The sequence below is a fragment of the Rhamphochromis sp. 'chilingali' genome (genome assembly GCF_963969265.1).
Source record: "Rhamphochromis sp. 'chilingali' genome assembly, chromosome: 11".
Classification (NCBI taxonomy): Eukaryota; Metazoa; Chordata; class Actinopteri; order Cichliformes; family Cichlidae; genus Rhamphochromis; species Rhamphochromis sp. 'chilingali'.
In genome coordinates this window covers 31078312-31102918 of record NC_137938.1, presented here as the reverse complement: position 1 = coordinate 31102918, position 24607 = coordinate 31078312, and the positions used below count along the sequence as shown (strand labels likewise).

The window sequence follows — 24607 nt, the reverse complement described above, 5'->3', positions numbered from 1 at the left end:
TTTTTGTTGTTGCTGGGAGTTGGAACCCTGTTAGTTAGGTTGCTTAATATTTACGCTAAGTACTCTTTAAAATACCAGAATAGGGAGGATGGTGTAGGTTTAAGTTTATTAGATTGATCAGTATTGCTGAACTATTAAATATTTTTTTTGTACACAGGTATAACAGAATAGCTTTAGTGTAGTTGTTGTTTTAAACTTGAGTATGAACTTGCAGACTTGCAAAATGCAGCAAGATATTTTAAAAAACAGTTTTGTTGATTAAAAAACACTATATCGGATTCATATCGGTATCGGCAGATATCCAAATTTATGATATCGGTATCGGTATCGGACATAAAAAAGTGGTATCGTGCCATCTCTAGTGTCTGGCACCACAGAGTAGACAGTGGAAGTAAAACGCAGCTGGTGAGGAAAGTTGAGCAGCTAATTAGTTAGACATTTTTGGGGGGGTGGCAGTTGAATTCAAAAGAGAGCTACAACACTAGACTTACATTCTATAGCTTACTTACATGTTATTCATACCAGCAATCTGAGTTTCTGCTCGTTGTTGACTCTTTTCTGCCCCCTTGTGGACATAAAACAAACTAATTGGAGCTTTAAAACAACATGCAGCATGTTGCCCTGTTAATTTTCCATGAGCGTAGATAAGCAAACCACAATCTCAACCTGCTAAAAGGTGACATCTAGTGAGTGTAGTGTTGCTACTTAAAAAAAAAAGACCAGCAAACAGCAAACTAAAGTTAGCATCAGCAACTGATACCGATTCTGCATCATGTTCCACAATGACCTCAAAAACTTAGTGGATGACAAAATACCTGCGGCATTTGTTTTCTTTGCTTTGTTGCTATTTGCAGATCATCTGTGCAATTCTGCTATTTTTGTATTCTTAGCAAAATGAAAACAAAAAACAAATGTTACAGCGATGATCGCACAGCTACAGAAAATCTTGCTTGCCAAACCATACACAAAACTGAAAAAAAATATATTAATGATACAAGTAAATAAAACTAGCTGCTCTAAGTACAGAAAATATGTATGTGCACTCTAATATATAATCTTCCAAACCTCTGAAGAATTTTTCTCTTTGTCTCCAGTTTTGCTATACAAAACAAGATATACATCTAATAAAAAATACACTCTTAAGTTCCAGGCTGGCCAGCTTTCAGGATATACTAAAGCAAATAAAAAAAAATATATGTAGTCAAACCAACCTACACAGCTGGGGTCAGCTATCACAGCAAAGAAACAAGTCAACCAGGCAGAAAGGAGGAGGAGTGTGGACAGAGAGACTGACCAGCAGAGCTCAGTCGTCATCGCTGTCACTGCCTGACTCGCTGAGCTGAAGGTCATTTCCTGTGGTGAGCAGAAGATAAATGACCATAATACCAAAAATGCAGTGTGGTAGCACAGAGTCACTGGCAGTGAATGAGCAAGATTAGCAGCAGCACAGAAAACGAATGCACGCATGTATAAATTCCATCTCTTGACCTGACCAAGTCTAAGTATAACCCAAAGGTACTCACGGAGTGTGTTCATGAGCTGGTTGTTCCCCTGCTGCCGGTCAGGTCCTCCGTTGGCCATGGGGTGGCGGCTGGGTGACGTCTGGCTGAGGGGTCGGGGGGTCTCGAGCTCTCCGTCGCTGCTGCTGCTGTCATCGCCGCTCCCTGAGGCGCTGCCCGAGTCGGAGGAGCTGCTGCTGCCGCTGCTGCTCATCTGCTCTATCACCTCCACCTCTGCTCGCAGCTCTGTTAAGAACAGCAGAGAATCGCTACAGTTAACACAAAGACATTCAGCATTTACTGAAAGATTGTTTATAACAAACTGTAATGTCCTTACATTTATTTAGAACTATGTGATACTTAAGTGTGTCACGTAGCATATGTTTAATATAGAATATGTTATTTGTGATGTTAATCATAAACTATAGTTATGTCAGGAAAACCATCTCTTCTATTATGAGCTATGGCCGTGTATCACCTTCCTTACCTCTCTTGATGTCATCGAGCTGAGGCTCTGGGGAGGGGTTGTCCTTAGATGGGGAAGGAGAGGTTTTGATCCCAGCCCCGGGTTTAGTGGGGGCCCTAAACTGAGAGGTGGGCTGGCTGGACCGAAGCGACTGCTGCTCAATCCGGGCTTGGATCTTACTGCTGCCCTCTGCCCTGTAAAACACACACACAACAGATGTGATTTCACCTGGATTTATTTAAGAGTAACATAGAAGCCAGCCTGAACTTCCCACTTCAATAACCTTAATTTTGTAATCACTGATATCTCACCTAGTTTTCTTGACCTGGATGCTGCTGCTCAGTTTCTCCAGTACAAACTCCCCAGTGTCGTGGTTAATGATGAGCACACAGTCCTTCTGGTATGGCCGCTTGTTTCCTTTGAATACTGTCATGGGAGGGGTAGAGCCCTGAAAGAAAAAAAAGAAAATGTAAGAACTAAATATGGACAGTCTTGGCTAATTTTGCCAGACCCTATTACATTAAAACAGTGGAAGAAGGTATCATTATACAGTGCTTATTCCTGGTGTGACTGACTCGCTGACTTCAGTTTGAATTGCTTTGATTGTACAAAGTCTGTTTTTACCCTCGATACTGGATTTCTAAATGTGCAAACATAAATACAAATGTAGTATCTAAGGTAAAAACAGACTTTGTACAATCAAACAAGCTTGAAAAAAAAAATCAGTATTTGGTATGACCACTGTTATTCCTCAACACAGCCGGAACTCTCTTAAGTAAGCTTTCTTGTAATTTCTTCAAGTGGCCTCCAGGAATAGTTCTCCATGCTTCCTGAAGGACATTCAAAGCTCTTTTTGGATGTTGGCTGCCTTTTGTTTTGTAATAAATAATCTCACACTGCTTCAATAACGTTGAGGTCCAGGTCATTCCACAACTTGTTCTTAAGGACACGACTTTCAGATTTTGTTCATCTGATGGAGATTGTAGTTTTTTGGGGTTTTATTAGGCCTACCACTTATTCTTTTATCTTCTAAATGTTCACTTTTCAACCAATTTGTCTAAGGACTCCCTGCAAACCATGCTGAGATATGCCAAGTATACACCTAATAGCTATTTGGGAATCACCTGGTTGGTGCAAATGTTATGGTATTTTATGCCAGGCAATCTGTTATAAATTGACTGGCATAAAATACTAGCAATGCTAGAAACAAATTGCCTCTGGAAATGGTCAGATACAAGGACTGGACTGAAAGGAGCAAAAAATGCAGCCAGTGTTTAAAAAAAACAAAAAACAAGCAAAAGAACAATCAAAAAGACCTTGACGAAGCCTGGAAAAGTATTGCTCAAACCAACTTAAAAAAAAAACTACAAGAAAGTCTCATAGCTTGGAAGCAAAAGGAAATGAAAAGGCATTTATAAACTTTTGCACAGTACAGAATGTGAACAGATATTCATCTAACATGCAAGTGCCACACTTCCTGGAAGTACCAATTCAGTCAGTATTTAAGGGCGATGAATTTGATGCTAGAAGAATGGAAATTGTTTTATTATTTGCTTAATTTACAGAAAGAAGTGCACATCATGCAGTCTTACTGGAATATGAGGTAGTGTTATGGTAACTTCATCTCCTTTCCCAACTTGAAGCTCTCCCTCACAGCTTGTGTCAATCGATGCTGGTTTGAAGTCATCTGAAAAGGAGATGCAACAGATAATTTAACCAGACATTGTATGTAGGTAATTCCAAATACATGGACATTTTATTAAGTCTCTTAAACAAATATTGAAAAATTATGAGCCGACGAACCCAGATTTAAAACCTGAGAATGGGGAGTAAAACGATAAAATTCAGTGTATAATGCTGCCACACCATTTGCAACAAATACTTACTTATATTGTTTTCTCCATATAATTACCCATACACAGACTGTGTAAAACACAGCCTCTCCGTCCATGTGAGAAAGAGAGTCTGACACAACAGTAATCTAACAGTGCGCTTTGTATGGTGCCAAAGTTTTATTTAACACATCGCGCAGTCTGTCACACTTACATCTGATGGTGTGAAAGGAAGACTTTGGCCTCTTCTCAAAGCTTTCTCCGAGCTTCAAAACATGCTCCTCTTTGTCCAGCAGCGGATTCGTGCTCCCGTTCATGGCTCCGTTGGTTTAATGGTTACTAAAACTCGCATTTAGGTCAAATCCCACGAAGACCCGAGAGCAATCTGGCAAGTTGAGCAGGATCAAAATAAGATACCAACTACAACACAAAGTTAGCTTGCTGTGGCTAACAGTTAGCAAAACATCACGTGGCCACGCCTTTTCCGCTTTTGGTCCGGCTCTCAAATATCGCCGAAAGTGGGCTGTGTTAGCAACGTCACCTGTTTTCATTAAAGCAAAAGATTTTTCAAAAAAAAAAAACAACGCATTTCACTACATAATAACCTATGAAAATATTTTCAGTGCTTTAATTTAGTCAGTAACGAGTAATTATAGAAAACGCGCCACTCGATGAGAAACGGAATTAAGTAGTAAAGACCACACGACATCATTTAGTTAACGGACAACATGGATGCATTAAATGTGGAAAAAGTACGGCTACCCTCAAATTTGTTTTAAAATAAAACTCTAAATCAGTTAATTGGGGGTTAGCATGTTTGAAAAGTCTATTTTTCATAAGCGAGTATAAACAGAACGTGGAGACACTTTGTGGCAGTTTATCATGGCATTGTCAGAAAGTGGGGTTTTGAGTGGTGATATTAACTGTACACATCCTGGAAAAGAAGAGGAGCCGAAAGACCAAGCGAACACCCCCACTGCCAGGATTTTAACTCTGGGGGAGCAGGAAAGACTGAACGGTGAGCGGGCTCTGGTATCTGACTTCAAACAGATGAAGCTGGAGAAAGAAGCGCAGAAAAACTGGGACTTGTTTTACAAAAGAAACACAACAAATTTCTTCAAGGATAGACACTGGACCACCAGGGAATTTGAAGAGCTCAAGGCATGCCGAGAGGTGAGGAAATATTTACAACAGACCACACCAGAGGAGGTTCATTTACAGGATATTAAACATAACATCTGTATGTTTTGAAATATTTGAGTTGTATGACTGCCATGCATGTGGTATTGTGTGAAATAGATAAAAAATGTACTGATTTTAATGTATACAATGGACACCCTAAAGGAAAATTGAGGCTTCACAGGCCATGACTTGACATTATCAGCTGTGTAGTTTCTGATTTTACTTAATTACCACCTAATAAAGTAAATGCTTTTCTCTAGAGCTGATATTTAGAGGTCAGTTAAAAGCTTGCAACTTTCAACAGTAATTTAGCATAAAGGATATTGTAAAAGTTTTTAAGTGAGTTTTTGGAGTTTCACTATTAAAAATCATTAAGCTGAGTTGAGAGACATGAGTAGACTAATACTTTGTGTTTGTGGCTATTTTTTTTTTTTTTTTTTGCCTGTCCCGTTTGGCTCTTTTGCCATCAGAATTGTTGTCTAAAGGCAAAGAAAGATGCCCAACGGATTTACTTTACCAAATTGACCATCCCAGCCTTGCCGTAATGGTCCATTTGATTCACCTTTTATTGTTTATTTTATTTTCACTTACTGAATACGGGACAGACTTGACTGGGGGAAAGAAGGGGAGAAAGAAAGAAGGAAAGAGAAACAGCTGAGAAGAGGGACGGGGGAGAAGGGCAAAAGACAAAAACCAACAGAATGGGCAGAGAAAAAAAAATGCATATATCAATCACCTGGATCACCTGCTGAGAAAGAAAAAGAAAACAAGCAGAAGAGAACAAGAGTAATAGAATAAACAACATCACAATGATATATGGGAATATGACAGTAAATACTAAATATTAAACATTATTGTGCAGCACATAAGATCAACAGAACACAGTATGCTTTGAGGTAGGAGCCAAAAAGGGTGTAGTTTGTGGGTGTGATCACCCGTGTGTACACCTGTGAGCATGGACACGCTTGTTTTTTTGTTTTTTTTTAAAGGTTCCTTCATGTAATGATCTGCTAGAGGGTGTGGGGGGGCCACAGCCCCGTCCTCCAGGGCATGAAGCAGGTATGGAGGAGATCAAAACTCCAGACATCAAGAGGCCCCCAGAACACAAGAGACCAAGGAAGACCAACAGAGGGGCAGCCGCGCCACTGTCCCAGAAAGAGCTGAGGAGAGTCCCAGATGAGGGCTCACTCAGCAGTCGCGGAGCAGAAGCCAGGGGGAGTTGCAGTGACGCGCCCGTGAGCTCCGCCGGCAGCCAGCCGTGCCTGAGTGACCGAGCCCCAGGCCGAGAGGCCGGGGGCACCCCACCTCCGAAGTGGCCCGAGCGAGCCCCAGGCTCCAGGCCCCGATAAGCGGCCGCCAAGGAGTGAGCCGGTGTGTACCTGGACGCCCATCCCCGGACACAAAGAACCACCAACGCACCGATGTCTGAGGGAGTCCACCACTGGCAGGGGAAGTGGTGGTAGGGGGAGATAGGCCTCCAAACCTTGGAGGGCCTGAGATGTCCCCAGAGAGGTGGCGTCTGATACCCAACCTGACATATCGACACAGAAATACAGGCACACACAGACACAAACATCCGTTCCCACCCTCATGCTCTCATATGCACTTACTCCACACTCAACCAATGTGGAGACAGACATAAAGAGACGCTGTACACACGATCACACTCCCCAAGCGTACTCTACAAACCGGGTCTAGGTACCCTTGCCCCTGGAGGGGGGAACTGCACCCAGACCCAGGTGGTGTTACCCTTTTCCCTGCGGTGGGGAGAGGCAGACTGCCCCGACTCCGCAGCAGCAGGGAGGCCCCACACTCCAGACCCCAGTCGGACGGCCAACTCCTCCTCCTAGCCCCCCCGCTCCAGCAGGCCGCAGAGAACGGGGGTGAGAGAAGACTCCAAACCTCCCTCCACCCGCTCATTGTAGTGTTGATGCATGTGTGTTCTAAGGTGCATTTAAAACCCAGGAGGGCATGGAGCTACCTGCCAGAGAGCAGCAGGTAAGCGCATGGTCCCTCCTGCTGGCCCTCAATGTCTACGTCTATTTAAAATTGAGAGGTGGGCAACGACGCCAGGGGTGAGGTGTACACCCTGATGGTACTTTGGATTCCGTGTATCGTGCCCACCCCCAAGATCCTATATGTATGTGTAATGAGAGTGTGAGTAATGTGAATGTCTAAGTTGTGGGATAAAATTGAGGCAGAGGCAGCCAGAAGGGGACAGAGGGGGGGGGGTAGCCTCCTCTGCACCCTGGTGACATACCCCTACTCCAAGGTCCTGCATGTGTGGGTGGTTGTGGTGGAGCGGGAAGAGGGAGGCAGCTGGAGATGGGGAGGGAAGGAAGGGAGGGGCAAGTGACCCCTCCCTGGGGCCAGCTCCCCCGCTGACCCCAGTAGGCACCCCCATACTCCGCGACCCGCCAGACCGGGGCCCAGTGCAGCAGCGCCTCCCGGCCCCACAGAGCCCGGGACATTCCACCCAACCCCACCACAGAGAAAACTGCACCCACCCCACCATCCACTCATCTTCCAGACTACATAAGACAATAAACACCCAAGGAAGCATGGAGAACTATTCCTGGAGGCCACTTGAAGAAATTACAAGAAAGCTTACTTAAGAGAGTTCCGGCTGTGTTGAGGAATAACAGTGGTCATACCAAATACTGATTTTTTTCAAGCTTGTTTGATTGTACAAAGTCTGTTTTTACCTTAGATACTACATTTGTTTGTGGCTATTTTAAATTTATCTTTGTCTCATCTGGCTTGCAGTTTGAGTCCCAGAAGTTGGTGCTGCTGGAGGCAGGCTGTGGTGTTGGAAACTGCATCTTCCCTCTGCTCGAGGATGACCTCAACATCTTTGTTTATGCCTGTGACTTCTCACCACGAGCTGTTGAATTTGTCAGAGTAAGCTCTATTAGTGAAGCTGTAATACTACTTTACATTCAATGGATTCAGACATTTTAACCTGAGAATCTTGGAATCAACAAAAAGAAAAAACCCCACTGAATTTTGTAAAAAAAAAAACATTCTTTCCTTTGTTTTCTTTGTGTTAACAGCAAAACCCTCTGTACTGCCCCGACCGCTGTTGTGCCTTCCAGTGTGATTTAACTAAAGATGACCTGATGGAAAATGTGCCAGAAAGCAGTGTGGATGTCATCACACTCATCTTCGTCCTGTCAGCTGTCCATCCTGACAAAATGAAGCTGGTTTTGGAGAACATTAGCAGGGTGAGAGCAGAGATGGCGTGTGGATAGATTTAGTATAAGTCTGTACTCCCAACAGCTTGTATAGTTTAAATGAAATGATAGGTGGGAGAGTTCTCTCCTACTGGAACTACACAAGGACTTGCTTTCTGTACTCATAATGTGGATAAAACGAAATGTTTGATTGAAAGAAGCCTTTAATCTGATGATGTATTTGGTGGTTAATTTCTAGATATGCTTTTAATGTGCCACATTAGTCAGATTGAAATAGTTTAATGTGATTTGCATGTGATCTTAAGGTTTTGAAGCCTGGGGGATTTATCCTCTTCAGGGACTACGGACTTTATGACCATGCCATGCTCCGATTTAAACCCGGAAATAAGCTGGGAGAGAACTTCTATGTACGGCAAGATGGAACTAGGTCCTACTTTTTCTCTAAAGGTCAGTAGTTTATTTTAAGGAAGTTATTTTTTGTTGATACTAACTTAGCTTATCTCTATAATTAGATAGATATATATTACCGGTTTAGAAATGTGTGAATTGAGGCTTCAGACCTTTTATTTCAGAATATCAGCACATTCATATGCAACAACATTGACCTCTCCTTCCTTGGTCACTCATTGTTGAGATAACCTTTTCAAGTAGAGAAGGCTCAATTTATGCATTTCATCTTTTTATGACGCATCAGAAAATCTCTAAACCTTTTTCTTTCTTTTTTATAACTGCCCTCAGAGTTCCTGGCTGAGCTGTTTGAGAAGACGGGCTTCAAGTGCGTTTCTAATGACTATGTTCTTAGAGAGACTGTCAACAAGAAGGAGGGACTTTGTGTACCCAGAGTGTTCCTGCAGAGCAAATTTATGAAACCAGAGAGCTGAACTTTGCGTTTGTCGTCTCACAGATCTACAGAGGTTTGGCAAAACATAGCACTGAAATGTCAGATGAAAACTGGACAGTAAAAGGTGTGCCAAAACTTTACCAGAATGGAAATTGGGCCATCAAGGTAACTTAGCATATGTACTCCTGCTATCTGCTGACCAAACCACCTGAGGAAGGCTCCCAGAAAAGCTCTGCTGCCAACATCTAAAGGGATTTGATTGGATTTTTTTCACGGGAAAGAAAAGGCATTAAACATGGTTGTTTAAGTGTGAACAGTTTGAAGTCACTTTTTTTAAAAAAACAACGTTCACAGTTTGTGATACCGTTCTGAGAAACACTTTAAATATAAACCAGTGATATGATTGCTAATAGAATTATGACTTTCTTGCCCTTCATTCCCCTAATATTGAGTTCAAGTCATCATTTAAAAATTTATTTTTTTAAATAAATGTATTTTATTATTTTCCCACATATACTGTGAGAGGACATGGTAATCTGTGTTTTATAATTTCCCACTTTTTTCTGTGAAATTTTAAAAAATTGTTTAGGATGAAAAAGCAAAGCCTCTCATTCTGTTTGAGGGTCACATTTTATGGGCCATGAATGCCTGTGGTGGATGTATGGATATTTCCACGTTTAAGAATAAACATGCTAAATTTTGAGCCTTTTTTTAAAACTATCTTAACTATCTCTCCTTCAGACGATTCAATGAAAACGTCTTCCCTGGCAGATGTCACTGAATGTTCATTGTATAGAAACAGATTTTGTCATCCTAGCAGCCTTAAAGGTTTCTTCTCTAAGACATCCACATTGCCCAAAGCGTAAATACAAAATAGATAATTAAATTATCTATGAATTATAAATTATTATTCTGTAATGTTTTTTCAACTTGTAGATTAAGACATTTCAGTCTATATGAAAAACTAGATGAGCAAGTGTGTGAACAACCTTTGAATCTAAATATTTATTGTGAAGACATTTTATTTCCTCCTTTGATTTCTGAGTAGCAATCAATTCAAAGACTAACAGTAACACAGGCTACTAAAAATGCATAAATTAAAAATCTATTTAATGGAGAAAACACAATAACAAAAAAATAATGACAAGAAAATTATTTAATTTTTTCTTCCCTGTACACATTTGGAGGACTCCACATTAAACAATTTAGTTGATAAAATATTTAAATTGATCGCACTGGAAAAGGTCTTTTGGACACTCAAATTCACACATGATTACGAGCACAGTCGTAACAACTGTGACACACAAAGGCCTAAAAGAGAACTGCCCTTACTACAGTACCATAAGCTGCTCCCAAGATCAACATGTTTGCCGTTGTTTCGATTTAACAACAAATATAAGAGCTTTTATATGTGAATGCAGTTTAGTTAAGTTTTGCATTCATGCATGTTTGCCTTCATCGTACTGTACATTCTGCTAAAAAAGACCACTGTGGTGAATCGGTTTAGGGCCTGTCAAGCTACTTGCAACATGCACTAAATGTGGCTTCCTGTTCAGCAGCTGTGTCGCCCACTGACTTTCCCAGTTTAGAACACATTAAAGATTTGTTGTGCCTCTCAAAACAGAAATATAATTTGGTGTTTGACACAGTGCGATTTATTGGCATCACAGTGTTTCATGTCACAGATATGAAATTACCATTTTCAGATTTTATATGTTATCCAGTGGTGAAAAGTAAAAGATTTTGGGCGGCTTTAGAAAGCACAGTGAGTATCAAAATTGCATAAATCCCTGTAAAATTTAATGTAGTCAAATAAAATAATCCAAAATGACAATTATTTGAGTGAATGGGATGTGGGTAAAGATTAAAATAATAAATATTTATATTAAAACATAATTCAATCTTGGGCTATATTGTTTAAACATTTCATGTATGCTTTTAAACATGAACAAATATTCATTTTCATGACAGTAATTTCATAATTTGCTAATTAGTTAAGCTGGACTAGTTCTAGATTACGATCATGAAGATTGTGTTGTTTAATTAATGACACAATGTAATATTCTGATTCTGAAAACGTTTTCTGTGGTTCTGGAAGAAAAGTTGTGGTTACCAAAAATGTAACGAAATTAAAATTAGTTTCATTCCTGAGAAATTGCCATTTGCTTCAGTTCTACGTAACAATTTTTTTTCATGAAATAACAGCTCAGTCACCCTTAAAAATGTTGAAAATTGTGATTAGTGAGATGCGGTGATATGTTAAGCGAGGTGCCCTATTTAATCTGACCATGCACGCTGCTTTAAGACTGACTTCAAAGCAGTACAATGCAGTTGATACAGTTTCCTGTCCCGTGGTTTGGCTTCTTCGAGCTTCGAGCGAGAAATGAAAGTGCCAAGACAGTTAAAGATGCTCGTACCAGTTTATTCTAGGTTGTTATGTTTTTTTTTTACAACCATTAAATAAAATATGATGAATGATTTTGATCAGTAAAATAAATACAACTAACTAATTCTGTTGGAGAAATTAATGTTTTATTAGTATTTCTGCTATATTTTGTGGGGATTATTTGTATTGTTGAGTTTTATTTTTTTATTACATTTTCTTTCTTTATGATTTATTAATCATCATATATCCCAATTCAGGTTAATTATTTCTGCCGTGGCTACGTGCTCTCTAGTGTGTGGTTTTTAAAAATAAATAAAATTGTGAGTATGTATGAATTTTGATGATGACATTGTGGTCTGAGAGATAGAGGCAAGTTCCAACCTTGATATTTTTTTTTAACCTGGTGATGGTTGCTGTGGCTTTTCACACCTTTTTTGCAACCAGCTACTGCACCGACACAGTCAAACCAGCACGTACTTAAAGGTCTGTTTGTTCCACTGAATCTCTCCACATTGCAGCAGCCTGGGTTTCTTTCCTTCTCTGCTTTCACTCTCAACATGTGTGCACAGCATGGCTTCCAAGTGCAATTTTAACGCTTGATTGTTATTAATTTGTTCGTCCAAACTGCGTTTTGTTTAATTTCAGTTTCCACACCAAATTATTCTGGCAATGATGACAGAATCTGATATCCAGAAAGAACTGCATTTACTTAGGTCAGTTTAGCAACATATTTCTTTATTCTTTCTCAATGTATTTTTAATGTTCCCTTAGATTAGTCCAAAATTCACAGCACTAGTAAAATACAACCTAATATATACAAAGTAAAATTGATTTGTATTATAATATTAGCCTCCCCTATTCTAAATGACACAAAAATAAAAAAGTAGCTGCTTTGGGACTACTACTACTGTATATTAAAGAGATTACAGACAGAGGAGTCGTAGTGATACGATAAATCTTTAATATGCAACTGAAGCAGTTATACTCTATGATGAAACATTAAATTTGTAAAAAAAAAAAATCATTTGTTGCTGTGATATAAAAAAAATGGTGAAAAATATGTTTGATCCATTTACTTCATTCAGCCAAATCAGAGCAAAGAGGTGTTCTCGAAATGCTTTTTGAACAATATTCATCAAAGTATCCATCCCAACAAAACAGCTGCCTCAGTCACTGATCTGTAAAAGAACAGACAGAACAGCAGAATGAGACATCAAATCCATATGTGGTAGAAACTGAGTTTATCTCCCCGCCTTCCCACAAAGTTAAAAAATTACAAATATTTCAACTCCTCAAATACAAAGCCGTACTGAGGAGTAGATTGTTATAATCAAAGTTCAAAAATAATAATGACATATTTAGTGACTCTGATCATGAAAATACCTTTGACATCAACAGTGATCAAATGGCCCATGGCTGTCTCTCCACTTGCTGTACACATAGCCTTGCACTGAAAGATACCGGCGTCCTTTGGTGTCACGTTGAGGATCTCTGTCACAACCAGTCTGCGTCTTTTCCCTTCAGAGATTGTCTCACTCACTGTTGTGAAGTACTTTTTGGGGTTAATTAGCTCAACACTTCCACTGGTGACATCATGCCACACAACATGCACCACACCACACGATTCGAAGTCGTAATGTGCCTCACAAGTTAGTGTGACTGATGAGCCTATAGACGGAGTGAATGTCTTCTGTAGGTAGCGGACTTCTAAATTATCTAGAACATAAAAAAAGCCCAGTGTTAATATCTCACTTCATGAAAATAAATTGAATTCCCAAATCATTTTTGAGTCACTTAAAGTCAGTGCTACTGGTGTGTGTTAAAATATCATCTGCCCAATGGGAGCTGTTCAAAGAGATGGTAAACTGGGTGTGATGGGTCTTTTATGATGTTTGTTGTTTTCCAGAGACAGCAGGATGTTCTGATATTGTTCGGAGCAGGTATGTGTGTTGTTTTCTCTACAGTTATATTAACTCTATGAAGGGCCTTTTTGTGAGCCCCAGAGCTACTGCTTCTCATTATCAGGACATTATAGGTCAGGACACTCTCAAAAACGACACCACCCATGTTGTGGCAGGTTGAATTTCCTGACAGCTGCCTGGAAGTTTACTCACTGCTGTGCTTTGTCGATCAAACAGTGCATTTATTTTTTCTACTGCTATCTGCAGTTTTAAGGATTACTAATGAAAATATTATTGCTTATGTTTTTACAGCAAGAGTAAAAACTAGATGTCTAGGTTTTCTTCATAACAAAATAACAGATCAGCAATTGTCAGATAAATTGTGGTTATATTTCATTCTTCCTTGAATTGCTTACTTTTTCTAACAGAAATAAATCAAGAAAAGTGAAACTGTATCTTTGAAATACCTGATATCTAGACATATTTTTTTTCTGCTACCGCTAAAAAGACTTATGAGGTCATGCAACTTTCACTGAGAAAATAGGGACTCGAAGCACCATTCCTCTTCTAATAAACCACTCCTCTTACTGGAATGTTGTGTAAGCTGACTACCACACCCTTTTCCCTATCGGAGTTATATTCAAATGTATTATCAAGTGAAATGGCGATGGAGCTAGACCAAGAAAAGCTCTGCTGTTCCATATGTTTGGATTTACTTAAGGAGCCAGTGACCATTCCCTGTGGGCACAGCTACTGCATGAATTGTATTGAAAGCCGCTGGACTGAAGAGGAACATAATAAAAGCTACAGCTGCCCTCACTGCAAACAGACCTTTGCACCAAAGCCAGACTTGGTGAAAAGTGCCATGTTTGCTGATTTGGTTGAAGCCCTGAAGAAAACAAGACTTCAGTTTGCTCCAGCTGATCACTGCTATGCCAAGCCTGGAGATGTAGCCTGTGATTTCTGCACTGACAAAAAGCTGAAAGCCCTCAAGTCATGTTTGGTGTGCCGGATCTCCTACTGTGAGCTCCACCTTCAGCCTCACTACGAATCCTCTGCCTTTGAAAAGCACAAATTGGTTGAACCGCTAAAAAATCTACAGGAGAAATTTTGCTCTCATCATGATGAGGTGATGAAGATCTTTTGTCGCACTGACCAGCAGGCCATCTGCTTTTTGTGCTCTGTTGATGAACACAAAAATCACGACACAGTCTCAGCTAAAGCAGAAAGAAACCATAAGCAGATGAAGCTTGGGGTGAGTCGGGGAAAAATCCAGATGAGAATTCAGAACAGAGAAAAAGATCTGAAAGTTCTTCAGGAGGAGATTGAGGCCATCAATTTCTCTGCAGATAAAATAGTGAACGACAGCAAAAAGATCTTCACAGAACTAGTTTGTCTTGTTGAGAAAATGAGCTCTGCTTTAAATGAACAAATCAGATTCCGGCAGAAAGCTGAAGTTAATCGAGTTACAGAGTTAAAGGAGAAACTGGAGCAGGAAATTGCTGAGTTGTGGGTGAAGGATGCGGAACTAGAGCTGCTCTCAAATACTGATGACCACATCCAGTTTCTACTTAATTACCCTTCACTGTCACATTTAAGTGAGTCCACAGACTTGCCCAGCTCAGATGTCCATCCTCCCCTGTACTTTGAGCATGTGACAGAGGCTTTGTCAGAGATCAGAGGTAAGCTGGAAAATGTTCTAAATGAGGAATGGCCAAAAATCTCACTAAAAGTGACTGAAGTGGATGTTTTACTGCCAATCCCAGAGCCAGAGACAAGAGAAGAATTCCTACAATATTCTCGTAAAATCACGTTGGATCCCCAGACTGTCAACCCGTGGATATCATTATCTGAAGGCAACACAAAAGCAACAGTGATGAGAGAAAAGCAAATATATGACTGTCACCCAGACAGATTCACTCACTGGCTTCAAGGCCTCAGCAAAGAGAGTCTGACTGGGTGTTGTTACTGGGAGGTTGAGAGAAGCGGTGGGGGAATTTTAGTAGCTGTTGCATACAAGGACATTAGCAGAACTGGGGATGAGAGTGGATTTGGAAACAACGACAAGTCTTGGGCATTAGGATGTTTTGACTTTAATTACTATTTCAGACATAACAATATGAAAACTTTACTCTCAGGCTCTCAGATGCCCAAAATTGGGGTGTTCCTGGATCACAGGGCCGGTACGCTGTCATTCTACGGCATTTCTGAAGAAATGATTCTCCTTCACAAAGTCCAAACCAAATTCAGTCAGCCGCTATACGCCGGAGTCTCGGTTTACTGGGCTGGAGACACTGCTAAGTTGTGTAAACTAAAGTCAACTTGGTCAAAAGAGGTTGATGGATAAGATACTGCTTTTAATTACGTGAAAAAAGGAGATTTGACCTGTGCATTGCATTCTGTAACCCCTTAATGCCTATTATATCATATTGACACTGAGTTTTTTGGGGGGTGTTACTCCTCACTTTGTTCTGGTCACTTTTTAAATCCAGTGTAAAAACAAAAGGTTAGTATAAATGTATCGATGATGTCAAATACTGAAGGTCAATATTATGTTGTAAGCAGTGATACACTCAGGCTTTATGTTTATGAGTGATGCTTCTTTGGTATTAAGTCAGTGAAAAGATTAGAATAAATATTTCACATACTGTAACATTTTCTATTATTCCCAAAACCTTTAAGCCTCACTTTCAAGTACGGTTAATGGTCAGACTACAAGCTGTTATTAACACACATTTGATTGTAACAAGGTTATACTGCCACGGATATGTCTACATACATATTCTTATATTTAGATGATTTTCTTGGCTTAATGTAGGAGTATAATTAGAAATGACGTATCATGTATGGTTTTATTGAGATAGATTTTCTGGCGATGACACCATCCGTTATCAAGAAAATAAAATTTAGAGAAAAAAAATTAAAAATTGTTTACTAACCTGTCTCCTGAGCAAACAACAGCGGAAAAGTCATCAACAGCACCACTGCAAAGCCAGTAAACCATGACATTGTAGATAAGATACAACAGCAGGAATCACCAAAGATGAACACGAGGACCACAGCACAAATGGCAGACTAGGTTATAGGTTTCACATAAGATGCATGAACACCACTGGCTGCAATGTGTGAGTGTGTTTGCAGATGCGTGGGTGGAGGATATGCAACTCCGTGCTCAGCTATGTGTGACTATCTGCATTCGTTCTGACCACCACAAACCTACTGCCTCTCTTTGCACTCTGTTGAAAAAACACTTTTTTGTTGCCTTGAATGCAGCTTTCACTTTTACTGAGCACTACAGTTAAAATTCAGACTGTCTTGCCCCTGTCTGTGTTGTCAGGGGCAACTCCCTGCACCATCTTAATTGTGACTAATTGTTTTGTTTTTATTTTTTCACTGGGGATCGCACTGCAAAGACTGAACTATAAGTCAGTTGAAACCAAGAATAACTTGCACCAGACTGATGGAAGAGAAAAGTGTGGGGAAGAAATAGAACAACTCATGATTTCAAGCAAATTGTTGATAGAAGTAGTGTACAGTCAGACAGCACTTCACATTGTAAATGGATATGACCCAATCCATACTACTAAAGCAGCCTGTTACGTCCCTCTGCAGCCTCTAATCTGCTCAGTGTGTTCAGCTGGTCCTAATTGGCCACACCTAGTCAGGTGTGGATAAAAGCATACCTGAGGCAAGCTTCCCAGGGAGCTCACTTGTCTTTGCCTTGGTGGCATTAGCCATTTTAGCCAACCTGGTTTTCCATTTTAAGATAAAACCCTCTTCTCACCCATACTCTGGCATTCGTCTCCTTTTTTATGTTGCGGCTTTGAGCTGGGTCGTAACAAGCCCAAGTGTTTCTCAAAGCAAAGAAATGAGATATTCTTTGATGGCCAAGCCAGTCAGAATATTCAAGCTAGTAGATCTCATTTTTAGTAGAAGTAGATGTACATAAATCTTAGTGAAGAATACTGTATAGAAGAATACTGGGTATATCCATATGTACGCGTGTGTGTATGTGTATGTGTGTATAACTTGCACATATCTTTCTTGTGTAAATGTACATTTGTTTGTGTTATTGTTTAAATACTTACGCTATTGTGTATTTCACACACATGGAGAGATGCCAAACTGCCTTTCATTGTTCTTGTAACAGTGAAAATAAAGAGCTATTCTATTCTCTATACCTTTTCCAGATCCACTGCATACAACAGTCCTGTATCCACAGAGGGTAAGATAAAGGATTCTGCTGCTACCAGAAAATCAGCATCCATGTACTTTTACCAATATGTGGGCTAGCTCATAATGATTCAGACACTTTTTATTTCCTATTAGTTTCATCAGGCAGTTACACATATTTTAAAGTGAAAATTGCCTAAAACAACTCAGAAAAGTTGGTTCTCAGTTACTGTTTGAATATAACATGGCATCATTATAAAACCATTTGAATCACATTATTTAAACCACCATAGTCATGGCTCTGATATTAGTGTGACAGCAAGAATAAAACCTGGCTTATCTTATTTAGGCAATAAGTAACTAATGAGCTTAGTGATGACAATGTGGAAGCATGAAGTAACAGCCCAAGATCCAAACCTTCCCACATTATCTGTGAATCACCATGGTGGCTGTGGACTGTACAGAGTTGCCTCCAGCAAGCTCCAGTAATATAACTCTAGGCATATCATTGTATCCCAAATAATATGTTAGCCTGAAATGAAATCACTATGTATTGTTAGCAGCCAACTTCCCAGAAGAGAATAACATCTACTAACAGTTCACATGGTTTTATATGAGACTGTGTATCTATTTAACTGGTTAAAACTGGTGGGGAGTGGGAGGCACTGAACTAAGAGGTGACTGATATCAGGCACCAATTATCGTGTATACAACTGCCCCCGCACATTGTTTTATACTCATATGTCTGCAGGTTTCTAAGTAATTATTCAATCAGTAAAAAATGTTTACTTTTTGAAATGAAGGCCTGTTAAGATTTATTTTATTTTATGGCCACATGTCTCCCAATCTAAACTCAAGCAGGGTTGGGCCAAACAACAACAAAAAAACTATTACCTAATAATCTATAAAAAATAAAGACACAATTAATCTCAATCAGTCCTCCACAAGACTTCTTGGAAAAATGAATTGCTCACCAATAGGAAGGTATTATACATTTTAAAGAAACAAACCTATTTGTACGGCTTTGTGCAAGTTAATAGTTGTACTGAGCACATGTGCTCCCTAGATGGGGCTGTTTGCATTTAAATATTTTTAGGCAACAGTCGGAAAACCACTGTGGCAATTCACCTCAGTTCATGTTAGTAAATACTAGTTTTGCAGTTTTAAAATACTAAGTATGGATTAGGTTACTTCAGATGACATATAGCGTCATAACTGTAACAACTTTGGTTTGGGGTTTGAAATATATGCATATTATAGTCTTGCTTCTGTTACTCATTTTACATCATAATTTGAGTGATGAATAAACAAACACTGATTTGAAAAAGTAAATATTCTGTTCTATGTTGAAATTATGCTGTAAAATACCTTACATGTTATCCATGTTGTCTTACATGTCACAATTAATGATAATTTTGCTACTTTCTATTATTACTCTTTTACTTCCAATATTTTTGGTCAGATGTGAGAGACAGATTTAAAAAGGGCCTAAACTGTATTAGAGGAAGTGAGTATTTACCCTCATGTTCCACATCACACAGCAAAAGGTTGGATGTTAAGAAAATTATATGAACAGTTTAGTAAAATGTGTTTTTCATGTTTTCAGAAACAGTTTTAATCCAAAAGGAGCATCTGTTCTTTCTATATTTTCTTCCTGATATGTCCTTGATCTAACACAGCTGATTTAAATGGCTAAATTACCTCCACATGTCTTGAATTTCTCCAGAGGCAATGAACTATTCATTTGATTCAGGTGTGTCAACCCAGGGTGATATCTAAAACCTGCAGGACACCAGCCCAAGAGGCCTGGAGTGCGAGACCTCTGCATATGACCCCTTATGAGCAAGCACTTTGGCGACAGTGGGAAGAAAAAACTCTTTTTTTTTCTAACAGGAAGAAACCTCTGGTGGAACCAGGCTCAGGGAGTGGTGGCCATCTGTTGTGACTGGTTGAGGGAAGGAAGACAATAAACAACTATAAATCTATTTAACAAAAAGCAAATAAACACTAGGCTTGGTAAAAACGTGCATAAATTACATCTATATATTAACATTATATATAGATGTGTATATATAGCAGGACAACATTAAGGGCTTTAAATACCAACAGTGTAGTTCATGAACTCATAGGGAAGTAAAATCGCATGACAGTGTGATACAGAGTAATGGCATGCAATGACTTTTGCAGAAAGGAAAGGACACACACACACACACACACACACACACACACACACACACACACACACACACACACACACACACACACGCGCATTGACACAGAAATCTGCTTCCACTACTTTTACTACATGAAAACATACTGCCTTGTGTTTTGTTTATGCTGACAGCCTCCTGCAGCTTACTGCAATCTAAATGACGTCTTCCCTTTTTCTTCATTTATTCATGGCCGAAGAATTAGAAAATATCATTATTTGTATAGCTAAATAAATATCTACAATGCTGTCAAAAACAACTTACTATCAGATGAAAATTGGGAGGATTTTTGAGCTTTCTACCCAGACAATCCAGAACAGAGTGCACACAGCCAGTCTCTGGTCTCACATGGCTGCCAGGAGGCCTGCAATGACTGCCCTACACCATCACGCTCATTTGCCCTGGTGTCGGCAACATGTGCACTGAAACCTGAACATGTTGATCAATGTTGTGTTGAGCAATGAGTCCAGATACGGCCTATGGCAGTTGGATCGCAGGTTTAAAACGTGGAAAAGACACGGAGAGCGCCATGCTGACTGCTATACCGATAGGGTAACAGCTTTTCTCATCTCCACCAAAAACAAGGCTTGTCATCACTGGATCTCAATCCACAGAAATACTGAGATGGGATATGGCATTTCCTCAACCAGAGAAACTCTATCCTCCAAAATGGCAACATTGCCCCAACAAAGCAGGATTTACCACTGACTACCTCCAGAATTTGAGAGTAAAATAAATACTGCATTTAGTCCCGTGCTAACTTGTGGGATCAGCTTGTGCTTGACTTTTGTGCAAGAGCGACCAGCACAGCTATACTGGCAGACTTGTGCTTAATGCTGGTTGAAGAATTGGATACCATCTCACAGCAGTATGGGACCAAACTGGTGACCAGCATAAGGAGGAGGTGCCAGGTTGTTGTGGTTGTGTAAGGTTCTTTCACGTGCTACCGATGATGGTAGAGTAAATGTTATGACGGAACATTGTTTTCAAAGCTTTCACTTTGGTAAATTTTAACATTTTTTAAGCAATACAAAACAAGCTAAAACAATAAGTTGCCCCTCTGAAAAAGTCAAAGCAAAATGAAAAGCAAGTGATGATGTCACATTTACTCCTCATTGTTAATTTTAGTCTCAAATCACTTGGCCACGAAAGGAAATGATGAATTTACCCTCCCCTTTGAACAAATCAAGGAACTAACTACTTTAGAAACTATTACAGTCACAATTTACAAGCCAGAACACGTTCGCTGAACATCGGTTCAAGACTGTCAATAAAGAAGAATGGAACTACGGCACTATGTCAATTCATCTGTTGGTAGGAGAGCGAGGACCAGAGACAATCAGTCAGGTCTAAATCTTTAATAATTAAACTTTGTTTTGTTTATGTCAACCATTTCTGTCATTGCTGTAATTTATAGAAGTTACATTTTACTTCAAATAAGCAGTTTATAATCATTCTTTACAAGTTTCTTTTGTCTTGCTCCATCTCTAAAAGACAAAAATAACTATGTAGTTTACTAAATGTACTAAATGTGTGTCTGTGCTTATTTGAAGTGCATAGATTTTCTATATGCTTGTAATACATTTAGGATTCCTTAAATTCCAAATGCCACTAAAAAGTTCTGGTTTGTGTTTTTCCAAACCCAGCCAGTGAAATATTTATTTCACCAGCATATTTTGTGCAGCGTGTTTTTTTTTAAGTTAAATTTGTAATGCAGAAAAATGAATTAAGGGTAGTAATAATAATAATAATAATAATGTTTTGAGGAAGTAGAAGTCTTTGACTTTCTCTGAGTCTTTGAGAATGTAATTTCTTTTGGAAAAACTTCATTTTACCTTTTTCTTTTTTGGTGAGTACAGTCATAAAACATTTAGATCAGGGGTGGGGGAACTCCAGGCCTCAAGGGCTGGTGTCCAGCAGGTTTTAAATATGTCCTTGATCTAACATAGCTGATTTAAATGGCTAAATTACCTCCACACGTCTTGAATTTCTCCAGAGGCATGAACTAATCATTTGATTCAGGAGTGTCAACCTAGGGTGATATCTAAAACCTGCAGGACACTGGCCCTTGAGGCCTGGAGTGCGAGACCTCTGCATATGACCCCTTATGAGCAAGCGCTTTGGCGACAGTGGGAAGAAAAAACTCTTTTTTTAACAGGAAGGAACCAGGCTCAGGGAGTGGTGGCCATCTGTTGTGACTGGTTGAGGGAAGGAAGACAATAAACAACTATAAATCTATTTAACAAAAATGAAAGGGTGATGTCCTCCTGGAAGTGAAAACCCAAGAAGAAAAAGATGAACAAAAAAAGGAAGACAGTAGACCATAAAATTATAATCAAACATAATGCTAAATAGCTAAATGTTGCCCAGGCCCTAACAAGTAAAGAATCACCACAGGACTTCAAAGGCACACAGTTTTTTTTTTAAAATGAATGAATAAATTGTGCAGGCAAGACATGGATTGCATAATTTGATTTAATAACTTCAAAAAAAATATTGAAAAGTAACATTTACTCTTTTTTTTATAATGCTAATAACAGAATCTTTTTGAATTGTATATGTGTGTTTTTGCCTACCCGTAGGAGGAGCAATAATCTTAAAGTTGGTTGGAATCAGCTTTGGTCTGCTGTGCATCATCCAGTCTGCTGTTAATGTTTATATCTGGCTCCAAGCTGGTGCGTATCAGCCCACACCTTCCACAGAAATGTACTACAAACCCAGATTGATGGCTTAATGAGCGATGTTGTGTTTAAAGTAGGAGTTTTCTGTATCATTAGGGTCACTTTCTTTTTACTTGACTAAATTACTGTGGAAACCTGCTTAAAACACATAACCTGACTGGGAGTAGGTTATGTTCCATGTCTGAGTCTAAAATTAGCTGGAAGCACTACGAGCACATGCCAAGTTAATAAAATTGATTTCAGTTCAATCTGCTGAAAAGTGATTCCCATCTTAGTTTGTCAGCTAAAAAAAAGTCTCCTTTATTAAGCTATGGAAGAATAACATGTATAAATGTTATTTATATTTATAAATGTTAGAAATGTTATTCTTTAGACATTAAAATGTCTAAATGTATCCAGTGTTAGGTTTTAGAGCACTAATCTGCAGCCATCACCTTAGAAATAAACAGCAACACTGAGCAATAAAATAATTAACTTCAGTTAAAGTTTTTATCTTACCACTCTGCACTAAATCCCATCATCATTATCACGTTCTAATGTCTGATTGGAGAAGTAGCAAAGGAATCATTTTGTGCAGAAGAAGAATCAAATCACTTACAAAACACCTGTTCTTATTTGAGCGCACACAGAATATACGGCAGAAACAGAGAAAGTCGATAAACATCATAGAAATAGCCGTTATCTTTGGCTGGAGCTTTAGGTTTTGTCAAGGCAGCAAACACAAGAAACACAAAAAAGTCTGGTTGTGTTGAGCTACACTTGTAGCATACCCCTTAGATCACATTAAATATAAAAACACAGCAAACATTGACTGGAGTTCTACTGACTGATTGTAGTGGGCTACACAATCTGATGCTATCTTCAAGTTAACTACATTATTTTTCCTTATTGACTTCGTTAAATTCAATCAGCTAACACCCTTTAATTAGTTTCGAAGACTATGAGTCCTGGATGACGTTTCAGAAAGAACAGTGTTAAATTAGCCCCCACCTGAATGCAAATGCGTTTCCCATAACACTGAGTAGCAAGGCAATGTATAACATGTAATTAATTACAAACATTTAATTGAATTCCTCTTCTAGATGGGACTTCAGGTGGCTCAAAAAACAATTCAACGTGCAATATCACCCTATTGTCACCTGATGACATCTCAGCTGTACTCTTAGAGAGAGACCAGTTGCTTCAGGAGAAAAAACAACTTACTGAAGCGAATGATCGGCTGAATCAATATAACGAAAGACTGCTTGAAGAAAACAGCCAGCTGTATCGACATGAAACACAACTCATTCAAGAGAAAAAACAACTGGAGAAGAAGAACAATGAGCTAAAGGCCACCAATAGACACCTAACTGAACAGAAGAGGATGTGTAATGACAATATCATCAGTCAACAAGTTCAGATAAGGGATCTTCAGTCCGAACTAGACAGGGGTAAGTGAATTAAATAAACAAAGTTAAATTTTGCAATCTATGCTAGTAACATGATTCAGCGATGCCCTGGCCTCCATCTCCTCCAGCTCTTCTTTGGTCACACTATGGCATTCCCAAGCCAGACATAATCTGATATAATCTCTCCAGCTGCTCTACTCTGAGGTTTGCCCAATTAGCCAAGCTGCTCTAAGGCTGAGCCCAGTCGCCCTTCGGGAAAGCTAATTTCCACTGTGTTGTATTGTATTTTTGATCTCATTCTTTCAGTCATTACCCAAAGGTCATAACCATAAGTGAAGGCTGGGACATAAATGGACCAGTAAATCAAAAGCTTTGTCTTTATACTAAGCTCTGTCTTCACTACTACAGACCGATACAGTATCTGTATTACTGCAGACAAGGGTCTAATACATCTGTCAATTTCCCATTCAACTCTCCCCACCTGGTGAACGTACCCCAAAGTACTGAACAGAACAACATCATCTGCAAAAATCAAAGATGACATTCTGTGACCGATTCTGTCCATAAAAATTAAAAACTGAATGAGCAGCACTAGCAGAATCCAAGATCCATCGAGAATGATTGAATGATTGAATTATTGATGGAAGTGCGGACCAAGCTCCAGCAAAAGGTAGTGTAAAAGTAGCTGAGAAGTGAAATCCCCCTAAAGATGCCCACTTGATCCAACTCCAGCTCTGCTCTTCACCCTTGTGTCCAGAACATGTGGACGAAGATTTGGTAATACGATTACAAAAACGACCTTCGCTTTTATGGTGCCCTGGTGCCACATGCACTTATGTAAATATATATATAGT

The 24607-nt window shown here is 39.4% G+C and overlaps 3 protein-coding genes across 3 annotated transcripts; 2 read left to right on the top strand and 1 right to left on the bottom strand.

The window, feature by feature from the left end:
* Positions 1–321: 321 nt before the first annotated feature.
* On the bottom strand, positions 322–4280 carry eaf1 (ELL associated factor 1). The gene is made up of 6 exons (XM_080897387.1): positions 4012–4280; positions 3558–3652; positions 2277–2413; positions 1987–2159; positions 1524–1745; positions 322–1353 (listed from the first exon to the last, which is right to left on the bottom strand). Exons 1-6 carry the CDS (start codon positions 4112–4114, stop codon positions 1304–1306), a joined length of 780 nt encoding a protein of 259 aa, XP_080753513.1. The 5' UTR covers positions 4115–4280; the 3' UTR covers positions 322–1303.
* A 225-nt stretch (positions 4281–4505) lies between these two features.
* On the top strand, positions 4506–9142 carry mettl6 (methyltransferase 6, methylcytidine). The gene is made up of 5 exons (XM_080897386.1): positions 4506–4970; positions 7746–7880; positions 8033–8203; positions 8479–8620; positions 8912–9142. Exons 1-5 carry the CDS (start codon positions 4680–4682, stop codon positions 9052–9054), a joined length of 882 nt encoding a protein of 293 aa, XP_080753512.1. The 5' UTR covers positions 4506–4679; the 3' UTR covers positions 9055–9142.
* Positions 9143–13709: 4567 nt separating this feature from the next.
* On the top strand, positions 13710–15648 carry LOC308405504 (tripartite motif-containing protein 16-like; the record flags this gene model as incomplete). The annotated part of the gene is made up of 1 exon (XM_080896178.1): positions 13710–15648. Exon 1 carries the CDS (start codon positions 13894–13896, stop codon positions 15646–15648), a length of 1755 nt encoding a protein of 584 aa, XP_080752304.1. The 5' UTR covers positions 13710–13893.
* Between the last annotated feature and the right edge of the window lie 8959 nt (positions 15649–24607).